This window comes from Glossina fuscipes, unplaced genomic scaffold (assembly GCF_014805625.2).
Source record: "Glossina fuscipes isolate IAEA_lab_2018 unplaced genomic scaffold, Yale_Gfus_2 112, whole genome shotgun sequence".
Lineage (NCBI taxonomy): Eukaryota > Metazoa > Arthropoda > Insecta > Diptera > Glossinidae > Glossina > Glossina fuscipes.
In genome coordinates this window covers 3,387,313-3,409,546 of record NW_023998455.1, presented here as the reverse complement: position 1 = coordinate 3,409,546, position 22,234 = coordinate 3,387,313, and the positions used below count along the sequence as shown (strand labels likewise).

Below are 22,234 nucleotides of genomic sequence, written 5' to 3'. Positions count from 1 at the left end.
TATCAAGTAAGAACATTTTCCAAGCTACGAAATGTTATCTCAGTTTTCATGATTGTGTAAGATTCAATAATAGACTAACAAGGAAGTTGTTTTTCACATATCTAATATAGCGATTGACCAGCCCGCCGGTGATATAACGTGCGCTTAAAGCAAATGGCAGAGCATGGGTGCAATGGATGGAGATAAAGAATTCTTATTGAGTTTATTTATTCGATCGAGGAGATGACGTTCTCTTAGCTGGCTTTATAAACTTATGGAAAGTTTATAAGGCCAGCAACACCTTTAATTATAGATTTCCACGGGTGTCGCGCTCGGTTTCATTATTGGAGAAAATGTAATGATTTTTTAAAATTAAAGAAGATTAAATTATGGAGCGTTAAAATAGTATTTAGTTTTTTATTGTTTTTTTATTTCCCACTCATACTTTAGTGTTTAAAGACTAAACCTAAAAGTATTTATAAAATATTGTAGAAAGTTGTATGCGTTTAACAAACTGGTAATGGAAGCTAAAAATTTACAAGATTCACTCTAAATACACTTTTCGATAAAAATTTACAAAATAAATCAACGCTTCTTTCATCTTGATGACATATTCAGTGATATAGGCAATTATTTTTAGTGCTGATCCGCGCCTTTCGATTTTTGTACTCTACACCACTTGCGTTACAGGATATATTAAGTTTTCGCGAGCCCAGGAGAGCGTGAAATCGACCCACCCTACGTTTGTCTGTCCGTCTCTTCGTCTGACATCTGTCCGTGTATTCTTGTGTCCAACCTACATATCACAGTTTTGATGATGGTTGGCGGGCCTACGTGTTTTGGTTTAAGAATGAACGCCACCGAAAGCAGTTCGGACCGGACCATTCCCCACATATTGTAATTTTGAAATCTTCTAGACATAAATCGCTTAGTAACAGTGTTTCCACATCCTAATTTAAAACCTTTAGATCGGATGGGAAATTTTTTTTTACCTTCCTACGAAAACTGAATCTTGATAAATGGCATAAAGATCTAATTTTCAATACTCCTTTATGAAAATTTTTTGATAACAATAACTTGACATAAAAATTAATCTTACCAATTTTGGACCAGGTAAATTTATATATTGGATCTCAACTCATGAAAAATGGTTATCTTAAAACAACCAAAGCGAATTTGGATCCCATAGACCTTTTTTTTAGACTACATTTCGCCGACCGAAACTCTCAAGAAAGCAACAAAGTGACATACTCTAATTTGCGATTTACTCTGGCTAAAGTTAGACGAGGATGACGTTTAATTATTTTCCGATATGGTGGCTTCCGTGAAAATTATGTATTTGCGAAAAGTAATTTATCATTTTTGGTGTGCTGCTAATTAACGTCTTAGTGGTATAGGGTGCCGAACGGTCGATCTTATCCGACTATCGCATTCGTATTTAGTTTCTAATGCACTTGTCATATAAATTGACTACATTCTGTATAACATAATAATAAATAAAATTTTTTCGATTAGTAAAGAACTAAAGTATTATATTAACAAAAAAAATTATGTACAAAAACAAAAAAAAAAACACAAATAATAATATTTAAAAGTAAACGGTTAAATTATTTTCGGAAGATCCCATTGTGTCAGTCAAATTGGAAGTATCTGCATTAACACCCATATTCGTTAAACTGCCATTACCCGCGCAAGTAATGGCCGCGACACTGTTTGCTTGAGTCGATGAGGTTGGAGGTGCTTCCCAGGCAGCCTTCCTTCGTATCGCGTTTGCGCTAGAAATTTGATGATGTTGATGTTGCGTTGTCAACGAATCATCTTCGATTTCGTCTTCCTCGTAGAGTTGTCCGTTAGCCGAGGCCCGAGAAACTATACCTAAAGAAGAATAAGTTTTCAGTTTGGTTAGTATTCATTACATAATCATAATATAATTCTATTTGGCAAATAAAATATGACTCGGAGATCCTAAAAATAATTATCTTCATCAATTTGAACGGCGAGTTTTTTGACACGCTAAGACTTGACTAAACGCACAGACTTAGATAGATTTAGAAAATGCTTCTGAATCGACCGGTAAGACAGATTTAAATGGACAAATATCAGATGGACAGTCACTAGCACTGTGATGAGTGGAGTGATGCGATCAATCGGTCAAGAAATGCATTATCACGGGAGATGAGAGTTGGATCTAGAGTTGGATTATGACCCGGAATGAGTCGATCAGTCGAGCGAATATCTTGCAAAGTATGAGCAAAAATCGAAAGAACCGCGCCAAACGCAAAACCAGTTTTGTTCGCTTATCGTGATGTTTTGCGCGCTGTGAAATCTTTTCGCCAGGCAACACTTTGCGAAGGCAACGTTTGCGAATTACTTCGAAGGCGACGAAGTAGATTTAGATTAATAAATGGATTTAAAGAAGAAAAAATTAAATTGATATTACTTTTTGGACACAGTACCGGACAGACTTATGGTGGTCTTAGTCCACCTATTCTTAACATTCAAGTCTACTTCCTTAATAAAATCTAGTGCGAAATTAATTAAATAATATTTAATTACTCGTAACTGTGTGTGGGCATGGCCGATTAGTTCCATTTTTGGACCTAAAGAGTGGAATGTTTCGTAAAGTAAATGTGGAGAATTTTAGCCTTCTAACTTTAATAATTTCCGAGTATGAGAAAAAATCCGCAAATATTTGTTAAAAAGACAGACTTTCGTTCAGTTGACGCTCCACGGTGCGCTTCTGCTGTGACCAATTTGGCCCATTTTCAATATCAACCTGCGTCCAGAAACTTCCAAAGTTTCTACCAAATCTGAAGCTGATATCTTCATTGAAGAAGAGTGCCAACAACCCACATAACACAGACACACAGTTTCACAGACGGACAGACATAGGTAAATCAATTCAGGATTTCACGCTGATCAAGAATATTTACACTTTAACAGGATCTTTGAAGTTTGCTTTTAGGTGTTGAATACATTATGGGAAAAATATAAAATGAGTATGCCCTCATCTTATAGTGGTGGATATAAAAAACGCACATAAATAAAGCAAAATGTCTAAGTGATCGATTTTGGTTGAATTTTGGTTTATGTATGCGGCGATAGGTGGGCAGGTATATAGAGCGAGAAAGCTCTGGCTGGCTTAATATCTTTAGAAATGATAATTGCAGTAATTAAACGATTTGATGAATTCTCAAGGTTCAATACAAAACACTAACTACTTACTAAATACTTACTTCTTACAGTGGCTGCGTAATTTTCCCTTTGTCTTTCCCTTTCACGTTCTCTCTCTAAGCTGGCTGCCAATATTGCCGAAGCACCCATACCTGATATTCCAGCACCCATCGCGTTACTTTGATAGCTACCATTTGCCATAGTCACGTTGCCGCCATTACGTTTCATATGTAAAACCGAAACGTTGCCGCTGGAAGTCGTAGCACCATTACCATTGCCGCTTGTCATTTTCTCATGTGTCATTAAATTAGCTGATGAAACACCGCTATGACCGCGATTGCTACGAGCCAAAGCGGGTGTTGTTTTACGTGTCTTGCTTTTATAGTGAACTATGCAACAAATTAAAGCCAGTATGATGATTATGAAGATAGCCACCAAGGCAACGAACATAGCTAAGAGACTGTTACTCCACGATGATTGGGCCAAAGTTACACCTTCCATTGTAACGGTCACGGGCACAGAAGTGCTACGTGGCGGTACTCCACTATCTCTGGCGATAGCTATAAGGTGAATAACCGATTCATTCAACTGATGCAATTGTTCTGGACGCATATATATATTGCCGATATTATCAATCTCAAAAAGACCAGCATGTTGGCCCCGCAAGGACAATTCCAATTTGTCATTACGATCACCATCGGCTGCCTCTACCTTTCCAATCATTAATCCTTCCAAAGGTACCGAGCGCGATTGTAAAGTTTGCTATAATAAAAATTTCGGAAAACTATATCCTCTAGGCTTGCCAGTTTTTCAAAATTTTCGAACTTACACTTTTCGGTATAGCAAATTCATAGTGAGTCTCTCGAAATCTTGGCTCCCAATCGTTGACATCGGTTATTTCCAATGTTACATCGGCCGTTGCATTCGTTATATCGTCTGTGGCTAATATTTGAAAATCGTGACGGGTCATTTTTTCATAATCCAAAGGCTTCGTAAGAATGACTTCGCCCAACATGCCCACATTAAAAAATTGAGAATTCACTGGGTCCGGTATGCTATATTTTAAATGCTTTCCTGGCTTATTAGTTGGCAAGGCTAAGATTCGATTGCCCACCGCTGTGTCCTCACGTATACGCATATAAAACTTTTTTTGCACAAAAGCCAAGGCACTAATGTCGTTGTGTATTCCACCGAGACGAGTTAATGTTACCGTTGTCAAGGCGTAACGATCGGGATTATCGACTTGCGTAGCTTTAACTACCAATGTCGCCCCGTTTGTTAAATCCGAATAACCGATAGGTGTAAGCAGTGTTATCACTCCACTGTGCGGATGTATACGAAAGTATTTGGTATCTTGTGATTGTACAATAGAATATTGTAGAGGTGCACAAATGCCCTCATCTTGATCGATGGCCCTAATTGGCTCTGGACGCGTCCGTAGCTCACCGGGTCTGCCATCGCCTGGCAGTTCAGCACTGTACGATTCTCTTAAAAATTTAGGATTTTGATCATCGGCGTCTGTAATTACAACTCGGAGCGTAGTATCTGAGTATTTTGGAGGTATTCCTTGATCTTGAGCCCGTAGTTTTACAGTAAAATTTTGCATTACTTCGTAATCTAAGGATTTCTTTAATACTAAAGTCCCTTCTAGGGGATTTAGAAATTGCACATATTCTGAATAATGCCCCGGCAAAATTTGATATTCAACAGTTGAGAATGATCCGGGTTGATCAGCATCTTCGGCCTTTGCTCCTTGCAATATACGCGTACCAGGTACAGTTACTTCGGATAGAGTTAATGTATACGGTGCAGCTATCCATTCGGGGGCATTATCATTGACATCGATTACACGCACATTGACAGGTATAACAAAACTCTAAAAAAAAGTAATAAAAATATGTATATATATGTTATATAATCATAAAAAAGTGAAAAGTTTCTTTTCTGATGATCTTGATTTCAAAATAGCTCTTCCTCTTCGAGAAAGGCAGTTTCCTTTAGACTAACATTTTTCATTACAGCTAGTTCCTACTGATAGACGAGTACGTTCATAATTGATAACTACAAAGAAGTTGTATTGAACTAAGAAATAGGGCCAAAATGAATTTGCTGATTATATATTTGTATTATATAATATATAGCGTCACATATGATATCGTAAACATTTATCTATTCCGTTTAATTTATTAATGCTTCCTTGTGGCGATATTCGAATCTGATGAAACTTGAAGAAACATTTCGAAAAAATTATTGACCCCTTCATGTGAAGAAGTAGGAAAACTTATTGGTTTCACGTTAATTGTAAGTGAACCTTTTAATCGATTTTGTTAGGCATTGAACTTAACCTAAGAGAAGCGATAAGAAAAAATTTGAAATCAAAACTTTGAGGTATTGATCCCAAGAGATAGGTGAACACTTGGACAAAAATAGGTACGTACTTATGCTTAGAGGGGCCTTGGTGATTATTGAAACTCTTTACAAAGATTTATAAATCGGCTGTATCATCTAGTACGTAACATTAGCCTTATATAGAAAGCGTAGTTTTCTCTATATGCTTGCTACTACACTTTTACGACCGAGTGTAAGACTGTCTGCCGCTAGGAGTCGTAGATGCCTTAAACTGAATTATTAAAGATTGGCTGTGGATATCGAAATTTGGTGGAAGCATAGTTGACTAAATTCGCAAGAAGAGTCTTTAATCAGTGTACTTGACTCCTAGGGGATTAAAGAAATCCCAATAATATGCCTACAGGTGGCGTTCTGGAAACAATAGTCCTGATTATGAATAGAAAATAATGCGTTTGTTGATCTTAAATGATCAACTGATGCATCTACAATTAAAACAAAAGTTTATAATAGTGTGTGTGTGCTCGCTCAAAGGTTGGTATAACTGCGAGTTATTCTTTTGTGTACTTTATAACGTTCATTGTCGTAACGGCAAACCGTCGCATAACGCGCACTTCTATTGTATCGGCTCACTCTAGCACGAAGCATTGCCTTATAGCAAGCTACTTCTCTAGTGCAGACTCACTCTAGCACGGTTCAAAAATTGGAAACATGGCCCTATAATATGGCGTTTCTATAACACAGACTCACTCTAATTTGGTTCGAGAATTGGGAACATACCCGTGTAAACCGGGACTTCTATAGCATGGGCTCATATGGTTCGAGAATCGGCAACTTTGCCTTATAGAATGGCACTTCTGCAGTACGGACTCACTTTAGCATTGTTCGAAAATTACATTTCTCATCCGAGGACCTACGTATCAACAGGTTTTCCTGTAAAATTTTCGTAAACTATTAATACTTTTACGAAAATGCAGTGGGTTTGCATGAAAACTAGTCGATTTCTTAAGAAATCGAATTCCAAAAAAAAGGGAGTGCCGAATGCACATTCATGACGTCTTTTCCTTTACACCCGCCACATAATGTATGTAACACCCAAAAAGAAGCTTCAGAGAGTCTATAAGGTGTATATATTCGTGATCAGTGTCATGGTCTGAGTTGATTAAGCCATGTCTGTACCTCTGCTTTGTACATTACTAGAAATATTGCAAACTTCTGCACGTAGGTTGGTATTGAAAATGGGCCAAATTGGTTAGAGTAGAAGCCGACAGTGCAGTGTAAACTGGACGCAACTCCGCTCTTCTTAACAAAAATTTTTGTTTGTTACTCGGAGATGGTTAAAATTTTCACATTTACTTTACAAAACACTCTACTCTTTAGGTCTAAACATGGAACCAATCAGCCATGTCCACACGAAGTTATGGGTAATTAGATTTTATTTTTTTCAATTTTTGAAGATGTTATGCTTATTTATCATAAGTTAAACAAGAGAGAATGTTTAAAACTATATCGTATACTCCTCAAATGAAGATATATTATCTGCCTAAAAATGGGTTAATTTTAAAATGATTATAGTAGACATCGCGATTAATTTTTTCTTTATACTGCCAAATAAAAGAATTTGAAGAGTGGAATGCGAAAGACGTAGTGGTGGGTATGCGAGATTCGGCCCCTGCCGAATATATTTTTCTTACATGTTTTTTTTGTAGAGCTTACATCTGAAGATAATGTAGAAAAGTCTACATAGAATGAGAATATCGTGCCAAGAAAGGAAAAGCGCTGCGGCTAAGAGTGCTCAGTGAAGTATTTATTCTTACCGAAATTTTAATGAAGATATTTATGAAAATAGAAATTTTTTTTTTTATTTTGCAACCTAACCTCTCCTTCTTCTGTATAACGAGCGAGCTTGCGTAACACGGCAATATTTTGGAAAGTAACTAGCGTTGCACGATGGGTTACCTGTACACAAGTGTGTGTATAGGAGAGTTAAAACATAAAAACATATCAAAAACATAATTCCTTATAATCAAATATTAACTTTTTCAACATTTACTTATGTCAACTCTTGTTCATGTTTTGTGTAACTTTATATAATCGTTCATACAAGTGTAGTGCAGTTTAGGTGGGAAATCTCTTGCTAAACTAAAACTAGTAAAGTTTTAAAAGTGGTCAATGAACTTACCGCAAAGTTCAAAGTGCTTGAAGCCATCTATACGAGGCAAATATTAAGAAATCTACTAAGAGAAGGCAGTATTAAATTATTTAGAACTATGCCAACTAACTTAACTGTAATGTGAATGTAATGGCTAAGAGACCTTCAGTTAATTTCTAGGATATTTGAGAAAAGTGTAAGGAGAAAGAGAGTAGAGAAATAGAGAAAGACTTACGAGACGAGTAAAGAAGAAAGAAAGAAGGCAATAATGAAAGTGTAGGGATTTATTTATTTTTTCTTCTTTTTTTTCTTTTTTTGTTTAACTAAATAAAACTAAACCACGCATAGTAAAAGTTTATAGGCTAAACGGGCATAGGCATGCTTTATGAGTGTGTTCTTAAGCGGAAGTAAAAAAAAACCTAATTTATGGCTTCTGTTTACAATCATTGTGGTAAAAAGCCAAGTATGCCGTGTATAGCATAGGCAAGGCTGTTAGGTGATGGCGGTAAAGTGTTCGGGTGATAAAACTTCATCACTATTGCGCTGCGGCATTGGAATGTTTTTCTAGCAACGTCAACGCCTTTTGTTAATACTTTGATAATTGAAATGAACATAGTCAATGAAAAAGGTTTTTTTTAAATCAAAAGCACTATTTAAAGATCATTGAACTTACCGGATCTGTTGAATGTCTTCGTAGGCATATAACGTTAACATATATTGATGAAGGCCCTTTTACGCCTTCCTTATCCAATTCAACGGTTAAAGCTAATTCTTTGGTTCCTGCGACTATCTCTAAAGATGCGTCTTTTTCTCTTAACGTTAGATTAATATCACCATTATCGATATCTGGATCGCCGTTTATGCGCAGCTTACCAATAATTGCGCCGATCTCTAGATCTTCGCTAGCTAAAAAACTTTCGGCTGAACCACCGCCCTCCAGATAGCACCGTGAATCCAGTATAGCCCTTTCAACAGCTTTAATAAAATTTTAAATCGTAATATATTTTTCAAATTTATTTATTTTATTTTAAAAATATTTATTTAAACAGATTAATGATTTTATTTATTTGTAACAAGAGAATAATGATTTAACAAGCCATATAGAAATGTCGATAATATACGTTTCCATTTTCAGTCCGTTCATCTATTATTATTATTAATTTCGCCAGACAACTAAAATCTAAAGCACTGGCATCTAAGGCTACCGCACTTGAGATTCGAACCCGCGACCATTGAGTTGCTAGTCGAGATTCCTCGCCTTCGGCCACTCTGGCGGTAGAATACCCACAAGTCAAGAAAATTAAAAGAAAGGCCTATAACTTTTGAAATATATTGTAGCCGCACGTTTATAAAAATTGATCAAATAAAAAATTTCGAAACATTTATCTCTCACACTAGATACGAGAAGAAATTCGGCAGTAGAGTATGCTATGAATTAATAGAGAAAAATTGAACCGAACCGAACTTTCATTTGCGGACCGCTGTCGAAACCAAATGAAATCGTCCGATTTAGTTTCAATAATACAATCGCACCGCATCGTTGAACCGTTATTCAAGACGGTAGCAGGGCGCGAATTGACGCCACCTATATATAAGGCGAGGTATACCGTTCGGTGGGATTGAAGGGACACCTTGCATCATAAGCTCATCCAATCTGACAAAATAATTGATTTCATTTTCTACTCTCAACTACTAGGAGGATTAAAGTGTGTAATTGAGGCACCCTAGCTAGAATTAATCAATAGAATCGATCGTTTTCAACTATGGCAATACCAACACAGCTACATGCATCTTTAATAATCCAGAAAAATTAAAAAGAACTTAACTGAGAGGTGCCAATGCATCCAAAGCATGACCCAAATCTTGCTTTCCTCGAGCGGTGGAAAGTTGATTTCGAAAAAAATTTTTATGAAAATTACTTGCGTATCCAGTTCTTCGCTCAGACGGCTCGGAAATCTAATAGAATAGTGGTTTTTGCGTGCTATACACTTAAACCTGTTATTGTGCGGTGATTAAGGACCGCATAAAAAAATCAGGAGCAGTTATAAAAACTATTGTTCGCAACAAAATTAAAAAGTTTTTTTTTTTATGCGGTGAATAGGGACCGCATAAAAAAGTCTCACGAAGAAAGTAGATCAAAACCTTACGAAATAACCAGGAATTGTTTTTTTTTTTAAAGAAATCAAGAGACGAGGTTTGGCAGCTACTTGCAGTATTGTGAAACGCTTCTAATCCACCTAATCTTCAACGATTTTTGCTAAGAGCTTAGAATAATTTTTAGCGGATGTCTCATCAGCGGATGCAGTTTCGCCCTTTATCTTCAAATTGTATGTACGTGTCGTTGTAAGAGCTTGAGTAACCAGCCAATACTTGCAGAAAACTTCGAGCTTGCAATGTGAGACGATGAACAAGACGTTTCTAAATCCTTTAAATGATCATAAGATTCACCGTTAAAGGCGATTCGTTTTTGAGTTAATTCTTCAATCCGCAATACAAGCGCCTTTTCAATTTTGGTATACGCTGCCCGTTTAGCGTCTTCGTTTGCGGCACAACTACAAGATTTCTTTTTCTTTGGCCTGCACGTTGTTGGTATGCCCCTTATAGTGGATTCACCTAATCCAAATACTATGCCATAAGCTATACATCCTTCACCTTCTGCTGTTCGTTTTGAAATTGTGGTCTTACTTTCTAAGGAGATTAACTTTCTGTTCGCTTTGCATTTGCCCTCACTCATGTGCAGAGTTTACGTTAAATCGCTTTATTTAGCGGACTAGGCACAAAAGGCAACTCTTTGCTCTGTTCGAGTGAGCTTCTTCTACGGATTCATTAAAACAAGCAAAACAAAGCGTGAGACTAATCGCTAACTATCTGAATGGGAAAAAATCAACTCAGCAACTTAACCAGAGATGCAATCCGTTTCGAGAAAACCCGAGCTGGAAATTCTTGTACGTTCAACGATTAAATTATGCGATTATAGAATTCAATACTAATCGTCGCATATCGCACAAACAAAGACTACGCAAAAACAGGTTTGAGTGTATATAACATCGAGTACAATAGATAATAATAATAATAATAATAATAGTACAAAATCACTCAATAAGTCTGCATATTGTTGCGCCTGACGCTCTCAAACTAAATCCACTTTTCATCATGAGTAATGGCGTACGATGCCGTTTGTACCGTTCAACCAACGCTCTTCTCTCCGTACAAAACTCGACATGTTGAGCGCTATTTCAAACACTATACTGTTTTATGAAACGTATGCTGCTACAAGATGAAGATCTTTGTTAGATGTCAACAAGAGAAAATGGCGCCTAAAACATCATTTTCCGGATTCCGGTTTCAAATTTTCGCAGCCGGTGTACAATTTTTAATTTAGAAAAATGTCTGCAAAGTGTTACCAAATTTGATTTCCAATGTATACGCTACATCTATATATATATACATACATATACACACATATACATATATATATATATATATATTAATATATAAATGATGGTGCATATCACTAAAATTCGACTTTGGCTGAATAATTTTTATTTTATGGTCTTATTTAATGCATTTACCAATGCTTTGCTACTAACACTATATGCATCTGCTTACTTTTCATGTCTACTTTTATATATATTAACGCCGGATACGCTCTACTAAACTTCCGTTTAAGAATATATTCCATTTAAGCAAATGTTAAACATTTTTTTTTTGCAAGCTTTGGTTTTGTTTCTTTTTTTTTTTGGCTACATCATGCGGCTTCAAAATATCGTAGTATATTCTAGGTCGCAGACCAAATCTTGTTTATAGCAAATAAATTAGTTGCAGTTAATCATAAGCAATGGAACCATAAAATTATTCCCTTTAATTTCCTCATTGCTCTACTGTCACGTAATGCATTTTTCAGTAAGTCTGCACCTTGCAAAAAATGGGCAATCGCTCCTAGGAATGATAGAAAATAGAAGGTGCTTTCACTTGGTTTTTTTTTTTTATTTCCATGTAGATTGAGCAAGAATTGCTGGTGGTACGTTCCCATGGTGAAAAGAAAAAACTTCTCGAACTAATCGATTTACCTGAATCATGTTTGCAGGTAAACGCGACTTGCAAAAGGAAAGGAAAGCGTTGCGGAAATGATTGCCCAAGATGCTATTCGACCAGTAAAAGAAGAAAATAGTTGATGATGCTTAATAGATTTGTCGTTGAACGGGATAATTTATTGGGGGTTTGGATTTGTCTTCTAACTGTGGGTAAGACTTAAGAACGGCGCGGTTTATCGCAATCAATCAACAGCGGTCTCAACTCTGCAGACTTTGCTGCAATTTCCTTCGCTAACTCGGTTTTCGGCGTTTCGAAAACCCTTCTATCAATCACAGGCTTAACTCCTCCCCACGCCAAGTTTTAATTTGAGCTTGTGCAGCCACCTACTTATAAGCTTTAAGGCGTTCTATTAGAGCGACGGACGCTTGCTGCATAATCCGCATAGCAAGATACAACGGGAAGGCATTCAGGACGGAGCTCTGTGGTGCTCTTGCAGTAAAGCTATGTTCTCTTATGCCGTCGTTTGTATTACGCAGTACACTTTCGTTATCAAGTACGGAGAAAGCCTTGACTGTTTTAAGCCTTTTTATGGACCCTTCATAATCAGTCGTGTTAAAAACGTTTCTAATATCCAACGTGATGGAAGCGCAGAACCCATTTGCGTTCTTGATTTTTTATGCTGCCATCAGCATTCGATGGTCGTTTGACAAAGTCAAACTGGCGCCTAGAAAACCCATCTCGGCTCTGTAGCTCTTTCTCTAAACGTTTGTGCACGTTGTCCGCGAGACCGCGGCTTACCCCGCTTTCGTAGCAAGGCCGGAAGCTATTTTTTCCACAGCGATGACCATATGTTACCCATCAGCCGTACTGTTTGGGTAGGCATTTCCTCAGGACCCGAAGCTTTCTTCTTTTGCAACGTTGCACATGTTGTCTATATGTCATTTCATTTAATTTTTTTGTTTTCTTTATAATCGACTCGTTTTGCGTATCAGAAAATGTTTATTATTTAGTAAATCGTTGGCAATAAATTAAAAAAAAAAAAATTTTTTACTTTTTTTTGTGTGATACACAGGAAAAACACATTTAATTATGCGTAAAGTTGTGAAATCTTTAAGTTCACTTGCTTAACGGTAGATTGCCTTGAATCGGTAACAAATGAAGAAATGCATCATCTTCACAAGTATTGTGCGTAAGTTATGATCAAGTGTTATGGTAAGCTCTAGAGCTTCCGTTGCGTGCGAGTACTTGCGTAACACAATGTTAAAAAAAGAAAAAAATTTAATAATTAATTTATGAAGAGATCAGAAGCTACATTAAGCCGTGCCCTGTAGGAGGAATGCAAGAAAACAAAACGGAAAAATGGACAGGCAAGATTAAGTCGATTCCGGAAGTGAATCTGAAGCAGGGGATATCTCAAATCTTTCTGGGTGTTGCATACATCCGCACAAATTTAGTACCATTCATGACAAAGGGTATAGCAAATACGATTAAGTTCTCTTAGATAAAATAACTTAGATAAAATAATTTCTTCACTCGAACTATAAGTCGTATCGTGGATCTAGCTACGTCTGATTTTTGGTAGCTCTCATTATCGTTTCGACTCAGGGTCGATTGCTGTATGAAATTTGACACAGACGTCAATATTTGAGAGAACACTACTAACTGACCCGGCTTAAATGGAAAAAGTTGTATTTATTTTCTTCTAGCAGGTTCAATTTTATTCATATTTCTACGAAGGAAATGTGAAATCAACTTTCTTCAAATTATTCATTGCTGCGTAATCAAAATTTTAAAATTGTAATAATGGCGTCACAAAACAGACGGTCAGGCATTGCTAAATCGATTCCGCTATTCATGGTAATTAAGAATATATATGTATTTTTTTGCAAATCTCTGTACATCGGAAGCATTTGTTAAAGGTTTCTTTCCGTTAAATACAATAATAGGCGGAAATAATCGACTTTTAGTTTCGTGTGCAGTGATTCGCATGATTAGTCGAATAGGTTGGAATTCCGACTATCAAGTCAAGATTGGCGGGTTCAAATATCAAGCGCGGTATATTTTATATTGATCGTAGCTGTAGTAAGCGCTCAGTCAATAAAAGCATAACCCTTACCGATTGAACGTACAACCACTAGGCCGTGGCCGTCCTCCTATCCCTTTCTTTACATTTTTCTGATCGTGACTATGTTACATCAATAGGGAATATATCTTAGGCGATAAAAAAAAAGTAGTGACGCATGGTATTTATAAAAAAATACAGTGTCGTTACTTTCTATCCACAGTAATAATGGGCCATATAAAAAGTCTCCGCAATTTCAAGTTTCTTCTCATAGTCTGCTCCTTTGAAACGATTCCAGATTGTCATGTGGTTGATGTTTAGTGTCTTAGCTATTTCCTGCCAGCTTGTCTGCCGGTCTTGCTCAAGCCATTGCAAAATTTCGTCGACATTTTCGACCAGAATGAGGTTCATCTTTGCCATCGAAATTTCCGGAACGAAATGGAGCAAATCACTTCTAGGTATTGCGGTCACTTTAGCATTCTCACTATACACTTTACAATTTTTTGGCATGCTTTTGCAGCTTTTTGACCTTTTTTATAGTAAAATAGAATCACTTAGTGTATTTCTTCAGATATTTCACTCATTTACAAATCAATATAATTTTGTACACGAGCAAAGAATTCGAAAACTATCTTTTTACAAATCGTAAGCTGAAATGTCACCTGTTCAGCACATGTTCATTTGAGACAATCAGAGGAGTGCTACCCGATATATATAGGCATTAATACCATCCCGCAGAAAAAAACGCAGAGACTTTTTATATGCCCTAACATATGGATATTATACTTCGAATTGTGTCAAACGTCCTAATACCGTCTATGGGGGTAATAGAGCTTAGACTCTCAACTTTTAGATTATATTAAATTTGACATTTCGTGCGGAAATAGTAGATCTACCGTGAGCAATTAACTTGGTAATTATAGTATTATTGTGAAGGACGTGAAAATCATTATAGAGATTTTAGACCATAGTTTTTTTTTTAAGAGTTATGAATTTTCAAAAAATTGATAAGAGAAAAATTTCATGGCTTGAAAATTGCGGGAAACGAAAGTAGATCGAGCCATTTTTGTAGAGACTGATAATGCGCGATTAAATATGAGTGAGTAGTTGGCCGCAATCTGCGATGGATGAAGTTGTAAGATAAAGCATTGTATTCAGCGTGATCGGAAGGCCGTCTTACTCTATGACCTATTGTGGTTACATTCCGTAATTGAGGTCAATAGCGAAAGCGCCAAACCATGCATTATATTGGTAAACAGAAGTCAGCTTTGCCGAGACTACGCTTTCTTTGGCTCTTTGTCGAGATCTTTTGGTGAGGCATAGTTGACCTCAAAAGAGGTGTGTGATACAGTGTTCTCCCGAAAGCCGCAGAAATGCAACAGTGACAGGAAATGTGAATTTTGAGGAAATTTGACAAGACACCGCCGATGAAAATCTTTCAGATTTCGTTTTATAAAATAAATTTCAAATACAAAAAAAAAAAAATGTTCTTGTATTTTATATTGTGTGTTTTAAACTTTTCCTTTGTTATACGAAAATTAATTGATAACACACATAGCGATTTTTCTCGTATAAAAATTATGCTCTTATTTGTTCGGCGCTTATGAGGGGTTAAGAAAATGATATAAACATAAAACTTAACACTTAGTAAATGCTATGTTGTGCCACTTGCTGTACATGGTACGCTGAGCTGATGCGCATGTAACTAACACCCAGAAGCACTTATGATAGATACAATTTTTTTAATACCGATAGATTTTTAAATCATTCTCTAAATCGATTTAACCTTGTCTGTCCATCTGTCCCTCTGATATCTGTTAATGTATTTTACTGTTCAAACCATGGCAAGTTGAGATATTTTGAGGATATTTTATACAGTTTATGCACTAGTTATGCAGCGATGCGGCGAATAATCAATGGATAACTGATGAAATGTTGGAACTTGCGAATGAAAAAGGAATATACCGCAAAGCTAATGAAAATGAATGCAATCGAATATAGCGAATAATTCGAGTAAAGATACGGGAAGCAAAGCGTATATGGAGAGAAAATAATTGCTTGGAAATAGAAAGGCTTCAATCATTGTATAACAACTTGAGCGTACACAAGAAACTCAAGGAAACTTGTAGACTGTAAAGAAAAACAACGTCGGCTGTTGTGATGAATACCTGTAATGAAATAGTCGCCGAGATAGAAGAAAAAAGAAAGGTATGTGAAAAAGATTGTAGTCGTCAATTATAGGCAAACGATACCAGATCTGTAGGTTTTCCAAATAATGATCACTTGTTCACGGGGCCATCCATTACGAAAGATGAGATAAAAAAAGCTATAAAAAAAATGCCAAAGACAACAAAGCCGTGAATAACGATCAAATTGAGATATTGAGTTATCGAGAGATGTCGTCGTCCATAGACAACTAAATGAGATCTAAGACATCGGCATTTATCCTGATGATTGTTTAAAATCATCATTCATCACAATTCCAAAAAAAAAAAGCAACTAATGCCACAGGACTATAGAATGAGCTGAAAATAATGCCAAGAAAAATTCAGCAAAGGAATTATGGTAAAGGGGAATCGGCACTTTGTCGCACTCAGTTCGGTTTCCGGGAAGGCATGAGTACTAAGAAAGCATTCACATTCTAGTCCAGACGCCGCATCGAAAGTTTTATATTGTGTTGCGTCAGGACAAATTACTCGCTCGCTACGCTCAGGTACTCTTTCAAAAAGCTATTCAAACGATCGAAGCGGGCATTATGGTTAACAGATAATTCGTTAACAACATCCGATATCGGAACGACTCAATTATCCTAGCAAATAATGTGCAGGATCTGCAGACGATAAAAGACGAAGTAACAGCTTTGGGTTACACCTTAATATCAGCAAACCCAAATTTTTTTATCGTAAGCAAAACGAAAACTTAATATGTAAACGCCATTCTATCAATTGATAAGCAACTGCGGAAACCGTTTCCAAGTTTGTTGTATTACACGAAGACTGGGACAGCGACGTAGAAATAATAAGTAGGATAGTTGTACCCATCCCCGTTATCCTAAACAAGAAGTAAAAGAATAAAATTTTCATACTCTATAATATGGAGTGGGCGCGGCTAATTTTTTCCTATTATCAAAGTGAAAAGCAGGTAAAGTGAAAGGTGTAAAAAATTGGTATTTCGCTCATTACTCATAAGCTTGAACATGCATTCTAAGGGCGATGCTGTAACGCCTATCTACGCGGACTCAATTTTGGAGGGTATCAAAATTTATTTCTCTTTTCCAATATCTTTATAACGCTTCAAAGACCCACACAAGCTTCAAATTCGAAATGCCCCTAATCGTATTCGTCTGTCTATCCGTACGTCTGCCCAACTGTGGCAAATGTTCATTCGGTTACAAAAATGAAGATATCGCCTCTAAATAGGGGAAAAGAATTTGAAAATGACCCAAGCCAGTCTTGCGACACCCACACCCACACACCTATGCACGAAAAATTGTGAAAAATTCATACCGTACATAAAAAAAAAATATAGAAAAATATAGTCACGCGCACCCAACCTTATAGACTATGAATATTTAGTGCTTTTACGTTTCTTAGAACAACTGCGATGGGTGTAAAAGATTCTGTCGCGACTTACTCGTTACAAACTTGTTTTTTTCGCGTCAAGCTAAAGCTAACGTTAGGTTATTGGTATACATAATTTTACCTTACAGTAAGGTACTTCTAGAGTAAATAAATCTATAAATCGGGAGAGAAAATAGTGAAAAACATGACGAATGTTAACTTTTGTACCATAATCAACCTACAAGAGAAAATAGTATTTAATTAATATATGAAAGTGAAATTAAAAAAAAAAAAGGAAAAAATAAAAAAAGAAGCAAAACAGACACGAATATTAATGCAAAACTATCTTTCTATGTATACGTATATAGATAGGCATGCGTAAGAGAGGGGAACGTTAAAAAAAAATTCCGGAAAATTTAAACGTTCTGCTTCATGATTATCACCCTTTTTTTACAGTTTTATAGAGACCGTCGCTTTAAAAAGAAAATAAATAAAAATATGAATATGTACATATGTATGGATATATATGAAAAATAATACATAACAATAATATAATACAGTCACGGAGACATAAATAGTACACACTTTATATTATATATCTGAAAAGTGATAAATTCAAAGATTTAAGGGAAAGCCCTATACACTGCTTCACTTAATGCAATTTGTATGAGGAGTGATCGAAAAATTGATCCGATCCGAAATGTTTGTTCTTAGGACGAAATACTTCGCCTAAACGCAGAAACATTAATCGGACAGAGAAGAATCGTAATCTAAATCGACCTGCATAATGAAACCGTTGGTCTGAGTCTATCTCAAAGCCCTTCCGGTTGTGTTGCCTTTGCATAGCACAAGTTCCATGCAGACATGCAGTCGTCATGATTGCGTAAATCTGCTTTCAGATTCTTACATTCCCATCAGATCTTCAATAAAATATATTTGTAGGTGTAAAGCAAATTAAAGTATATTTACTTGTAGACGATATACTGACGCGCATAAGAATAACTCTTGGAATATTTGTCTGATTTTTTTTATACCCATCATCGACGTATGTGGGGTATATTCATTTTGTCACAACGTTTGCAACGCCCAGATGGAAGCATCAACGACCTCGCGGAGTATACATATGCTTGATCAGCATCAAATCCTAAATCGATTCTAGCATGTGCGTCTGTCTGGTTGTGTAATGCTTGTGGTTAATATTCTTCTGGCCGTAAAAATGAAGTTATTAACTTCAAAATCGGCAAAACATTGGAAGTTCCGGCATATCGGTTGGTATTGAAAATGGATCAAATCGGTCGCAAGGACACGCCCAAAGCACGACGTCAACTGAGAGCTCTGTTTTTCAAAGGGAATAAAAAATTGGTTCTTTGCTCATTGTTGATAAACTATACAAGATAAATGTGCAAAAAATTGATCGTATACTCTATGGACGATGCTGTGACAGCTTCACAAAATTGAAAAAAATTGACCACGCCTACCCAGTATTATAATATATCAAAATTAAATTTTTTTTTTTTAATATATTTGAAAGGGGCAGAAACAAGCTTCAAAACTCCCACAAAGTATATAAATTCTTGGTCAGTTTCAAATTTGAAATGCACCTGAACATGTTCGTCTGTTCGTTTGTCCATCTTTTTGTCTGCGCGACTGTGTAATATATGTGATAAACATTCTCCCGTTAACGAAGATGAATATATCGCGTACAAATTTGCAAAAGAATTTAGGAGGGACCTAAACTTTTCACAGGACACACCCCCATAACGCCACAAAGAAAATCTATGGTTGTGAACATAAATTCGAATTTAACTAGCAAAGACACCCACCATATCCATTAACATATCGCTGTAAATACCGTAACAGAGCTCCGTTAAATATTTCGAATTAGGATATAGATGGATTTGGAAGCGTACTCCGTGCATATCAGAAAAAGTAAAATATTTTTTTGGCAAACCTCATGAAGCTATATGAAAATACTTTGAACACAAGCTATACATATTATAATTCTGTTTGGAAGAACTATTTTTAAAAATTTTTTAAAAATTTTATATTTTAGCAAAAGATATCTATGCAGCAACACCTAAATTTGGGACTCTATCGGGGCCCGACTAGAAAATGTCACCTATATTAACGTATATCATGTTAGACATCACGTTTGGCCGCGTTTACAGATAGTAAGTAAATTTTTGCTAGATAAGTTGGTGTTTGTCTTCACATCCTTTATTTTGATGAACTGACCATAAAAGCACCTTATTTTAAGAAATCGGTATATGAGTAATTGTAGGACGCTATAGGATATTGAACAGTACGCCCAGTTTGATTTTAGCGTTTTTATTTGTTTAATTTACGTCACTTGTAGCAAAGGTCGTAACGTTCAGAAATAATAGCGATAAAGCAATCGATTCAAAAGAAAGGTCTGAGTCAGTTTGCCCACCTCGTCTATCTGAGTTCTGTCGTTGTATTCTTATGTTCAACCCGCAAGGCGCAACTTTCGAGATATTTTGCACTCTACTAAAAATGACTTGAACAAGATCAATATTTCTATATAGAGTCGGTATATATTTATTGTAAAGCATTGCATTTTCTAATATTTTTTAGCAAAATGTCAATAAAAAATAGTATTTTTGTCTAGAAAATGAAGCGCGGAAAATATGGATGGAACGGGGCACCTTTTTTAAGACCCACGATATAGAAGCTTACTCACAAAAAGACAGATCTTTGCGACGAGACCTAATTTTTAAAATGAAAATTATCCGCCCAAGTGGCCGAGTAAGCAAGAGTCTCGACTAGCAACTCTATGGTCGTGGGTTCGAACCTCAAGTGCGGTAGAGCCGATAGCCTTCGATGCTAGTGCTTTAAGACTTTAGTCTTGGAATTCAATGTCTGGCTGAATTTATAATAACAATAATAATATGAAAATTAGAATAACGATTATGTCTTGTTTGGATCGCAGAAGTCTATTTTCCCAAAATCGTTCCGATATAACAGCTCTAATGAAAACTAAACCTTTGCATGGCAACAAAGTCTTATTTTAGATGTTTTATTACTTTGTCTTTGATAGCTGATTGCATTTAAAACTTCGGCATATTGTCAAGCCCACGTCACCTAATTACGTGTATATTGAAAAGTTCTATATGAGGTTTTTTGTTTTTTGTTTTTTTTTCTTTTTATTTTTAAAATTTATATTTTGCCGTAATAATGCTTTCATACTTCACTGATTACATATATAATTTTCTTGTTGCTTGCCTATAACTCAGAAAGTTTCACTACTACAACACAACAACAACTTGTTGATGGTTCTTAATAAGTTTGTCATAGTTAATGGAAGCATTGAGGTTAAAGTTGCTATCATTCGAAATGAATGGTTTTCGCAAACAAAAAATCTTACATCAGATTATTATTGAAATTTTCTAAAATTATCTCAATTAGCTTCAAGTCGTTTAAAAAATTATAAATTTCGCATCATTACACTGAGTATTTTCCATTTATATTTTATAAAGTGAAATCGTGGTATTTTGGTAATTGATCAGATTTCTTTGTGGATTTAACGTGGCTACACTACCATAAAGGTTTTATTCCACGGTGCTCAGTCCCGTGGTTAGACAATCTCTATAAGCTTGGGGCCCGAACTACACTGGAGAAACTAGATATATTCATTGTGTATGACCCGATAAACCCACTCTGCGGAGTGTTGAGGCCTATCATCAACTTTAATTATTCGCTTTAGGAATGATGGAAACACACAACCGCCACGATACCCCCCCCAAAGGTTGTACCGTGGCCGTAGTCAGGACCCACACATTGGTTAACTGCTGTGTTCGAACTGGCGATTGGACATATTAGCTTTCATTGCGGTTTCCACTGGATGTATATACGTAGCATCTATTTTGTTTTTTCAGCCATTCAGGCGTTCAGAAGGGGTTCTAAGTGCAGAAGCAACTAGTTTTTGTATACCAAGAATTTGCCAATTTTCCAAAGCAATTAAAGAAATATAGACAATTCCAGGACGAGTGGGCGAGGGAAACGCTGAGAAAGTCTATTCCGAATATAATTACAATCTATCCAATGAATAGCATTTTGTAGTCTTATGCGCAGGAAAGAGATGCTGTCCATCACTTTTCCTATGCGTTAAGAAATAGCTTTGAGTTTTGGCGCCGCTAAAGCTTATCCTATGTACCTGTTCGCATTCAATTTTGAAATTTCAAACATTGAGTAATTTCTCCTTTTTAACTCATTTAAGAGAACTCATCGATCTTTGCATAACATAAGCGTTAATGATAATAAATTTACAATCAGCCTGAGATTATTATCAGAGAAACTTAATTACTTACCAATAATTGGTAAAATTAGGCTTATTAAGCCTACCATAATAATCCAATGATAGATAATCCACATCCTGATAATGATAAATGCTGTCAATGCAGTTAATGACAATTGCATGTAAAATTTCTTCAACACTTTCTCGTTTTGCGGTTTAAACAATCAATCAATATAATCAAATTATAATTAAGTTGTTAAGCCAGTAACACACGCAATGGTTGCTGCTAATGGATTTCATAATTGTTGAAAGTGTCAACATAATTTCAGTAAAAGTTAACTTGAGATTAGAGCAACGAGAAAAACCAGATAACGACACTGAACTAAACGTTGCATATAACGCTCACTTCACGATGATATCGAAAAAAAAAAAAAAGAAAAAAAACAAATTTTTACTACTTCTTGTACTTTGCCGGAAAATGTGAAAAGACAGATCATCCGTCCATCCAACCATCCATCCATTCAATTACATATACACGAATATACACATATATATTTAGGATGCATACGCTAAATAAATTATGACACCAGTCTATTTTATTATGTTGTCAGGTTGTCTACCTTTACTTGACTATGTTTTTATGTATCATACTTTACTTTATTTATTTATTT

General features: G+C 35.9%; 1 protein-coding gene across 1 annotated transcript; it reads right to left on the bottom strand.

The window, feature by feature from the left end:
* Positions 1-1,515: 1,515 nt before the first annotated feature.
* Positions 1,516-21,984, bottom strand: LOC119639423 (cadherin-related tumor suppressor). The gene is made up of 5 exons (XM_038036782.1): positions 21,637-21,984; positions 8,325-8,626; positions 3,983-5,029; positions 3,216-3,915; positions 1,516-1,854 (listed from the first exon to the last, which is right to left on the bottom strand). The coding sequence occupies exons 1-5, from the start codon at positions 21,743-21,745 to the stop codon at positions 1,568-1,570; spliced, it is 2,445 nt and encodes an 814-aa protein (XP_037892710.1). The 5' UTR covers positions 21,746-21,984; the 3' UTR covers positions 1,516-1,567.
* Between the last annotated feature and the right edge of the window lie 250 nt (positions 21,985-22,234).

What these genes read in the sequence shown, in the direction of transcription:
- LOC119639423 (XM_038036782.1), bottom strand. Translation starts at nt 21,745, where the DNA reads ATGCAATTGTCATTAACTGCATTGACAGCATTTATCATTATCAGGATG. An exon ending in AATTTGCTATACCGAAAAGT is followed by an intron (nt 3,916 to 3,982) that starts GTAAGTTCGAAA and finishes TTTTTATTATAG; the next exon opens with CAAACTTTACAATCGCGCTC. An exon ending in TTACGCAGCCACTGTAAGAA is followed by an intron (nt 1,855 to 3,215) that starts GTAAGTATTTAG and finishes ATTCTTCTTTAG; the next exon opens with GTATAGTTTCTCGGGCCTCG.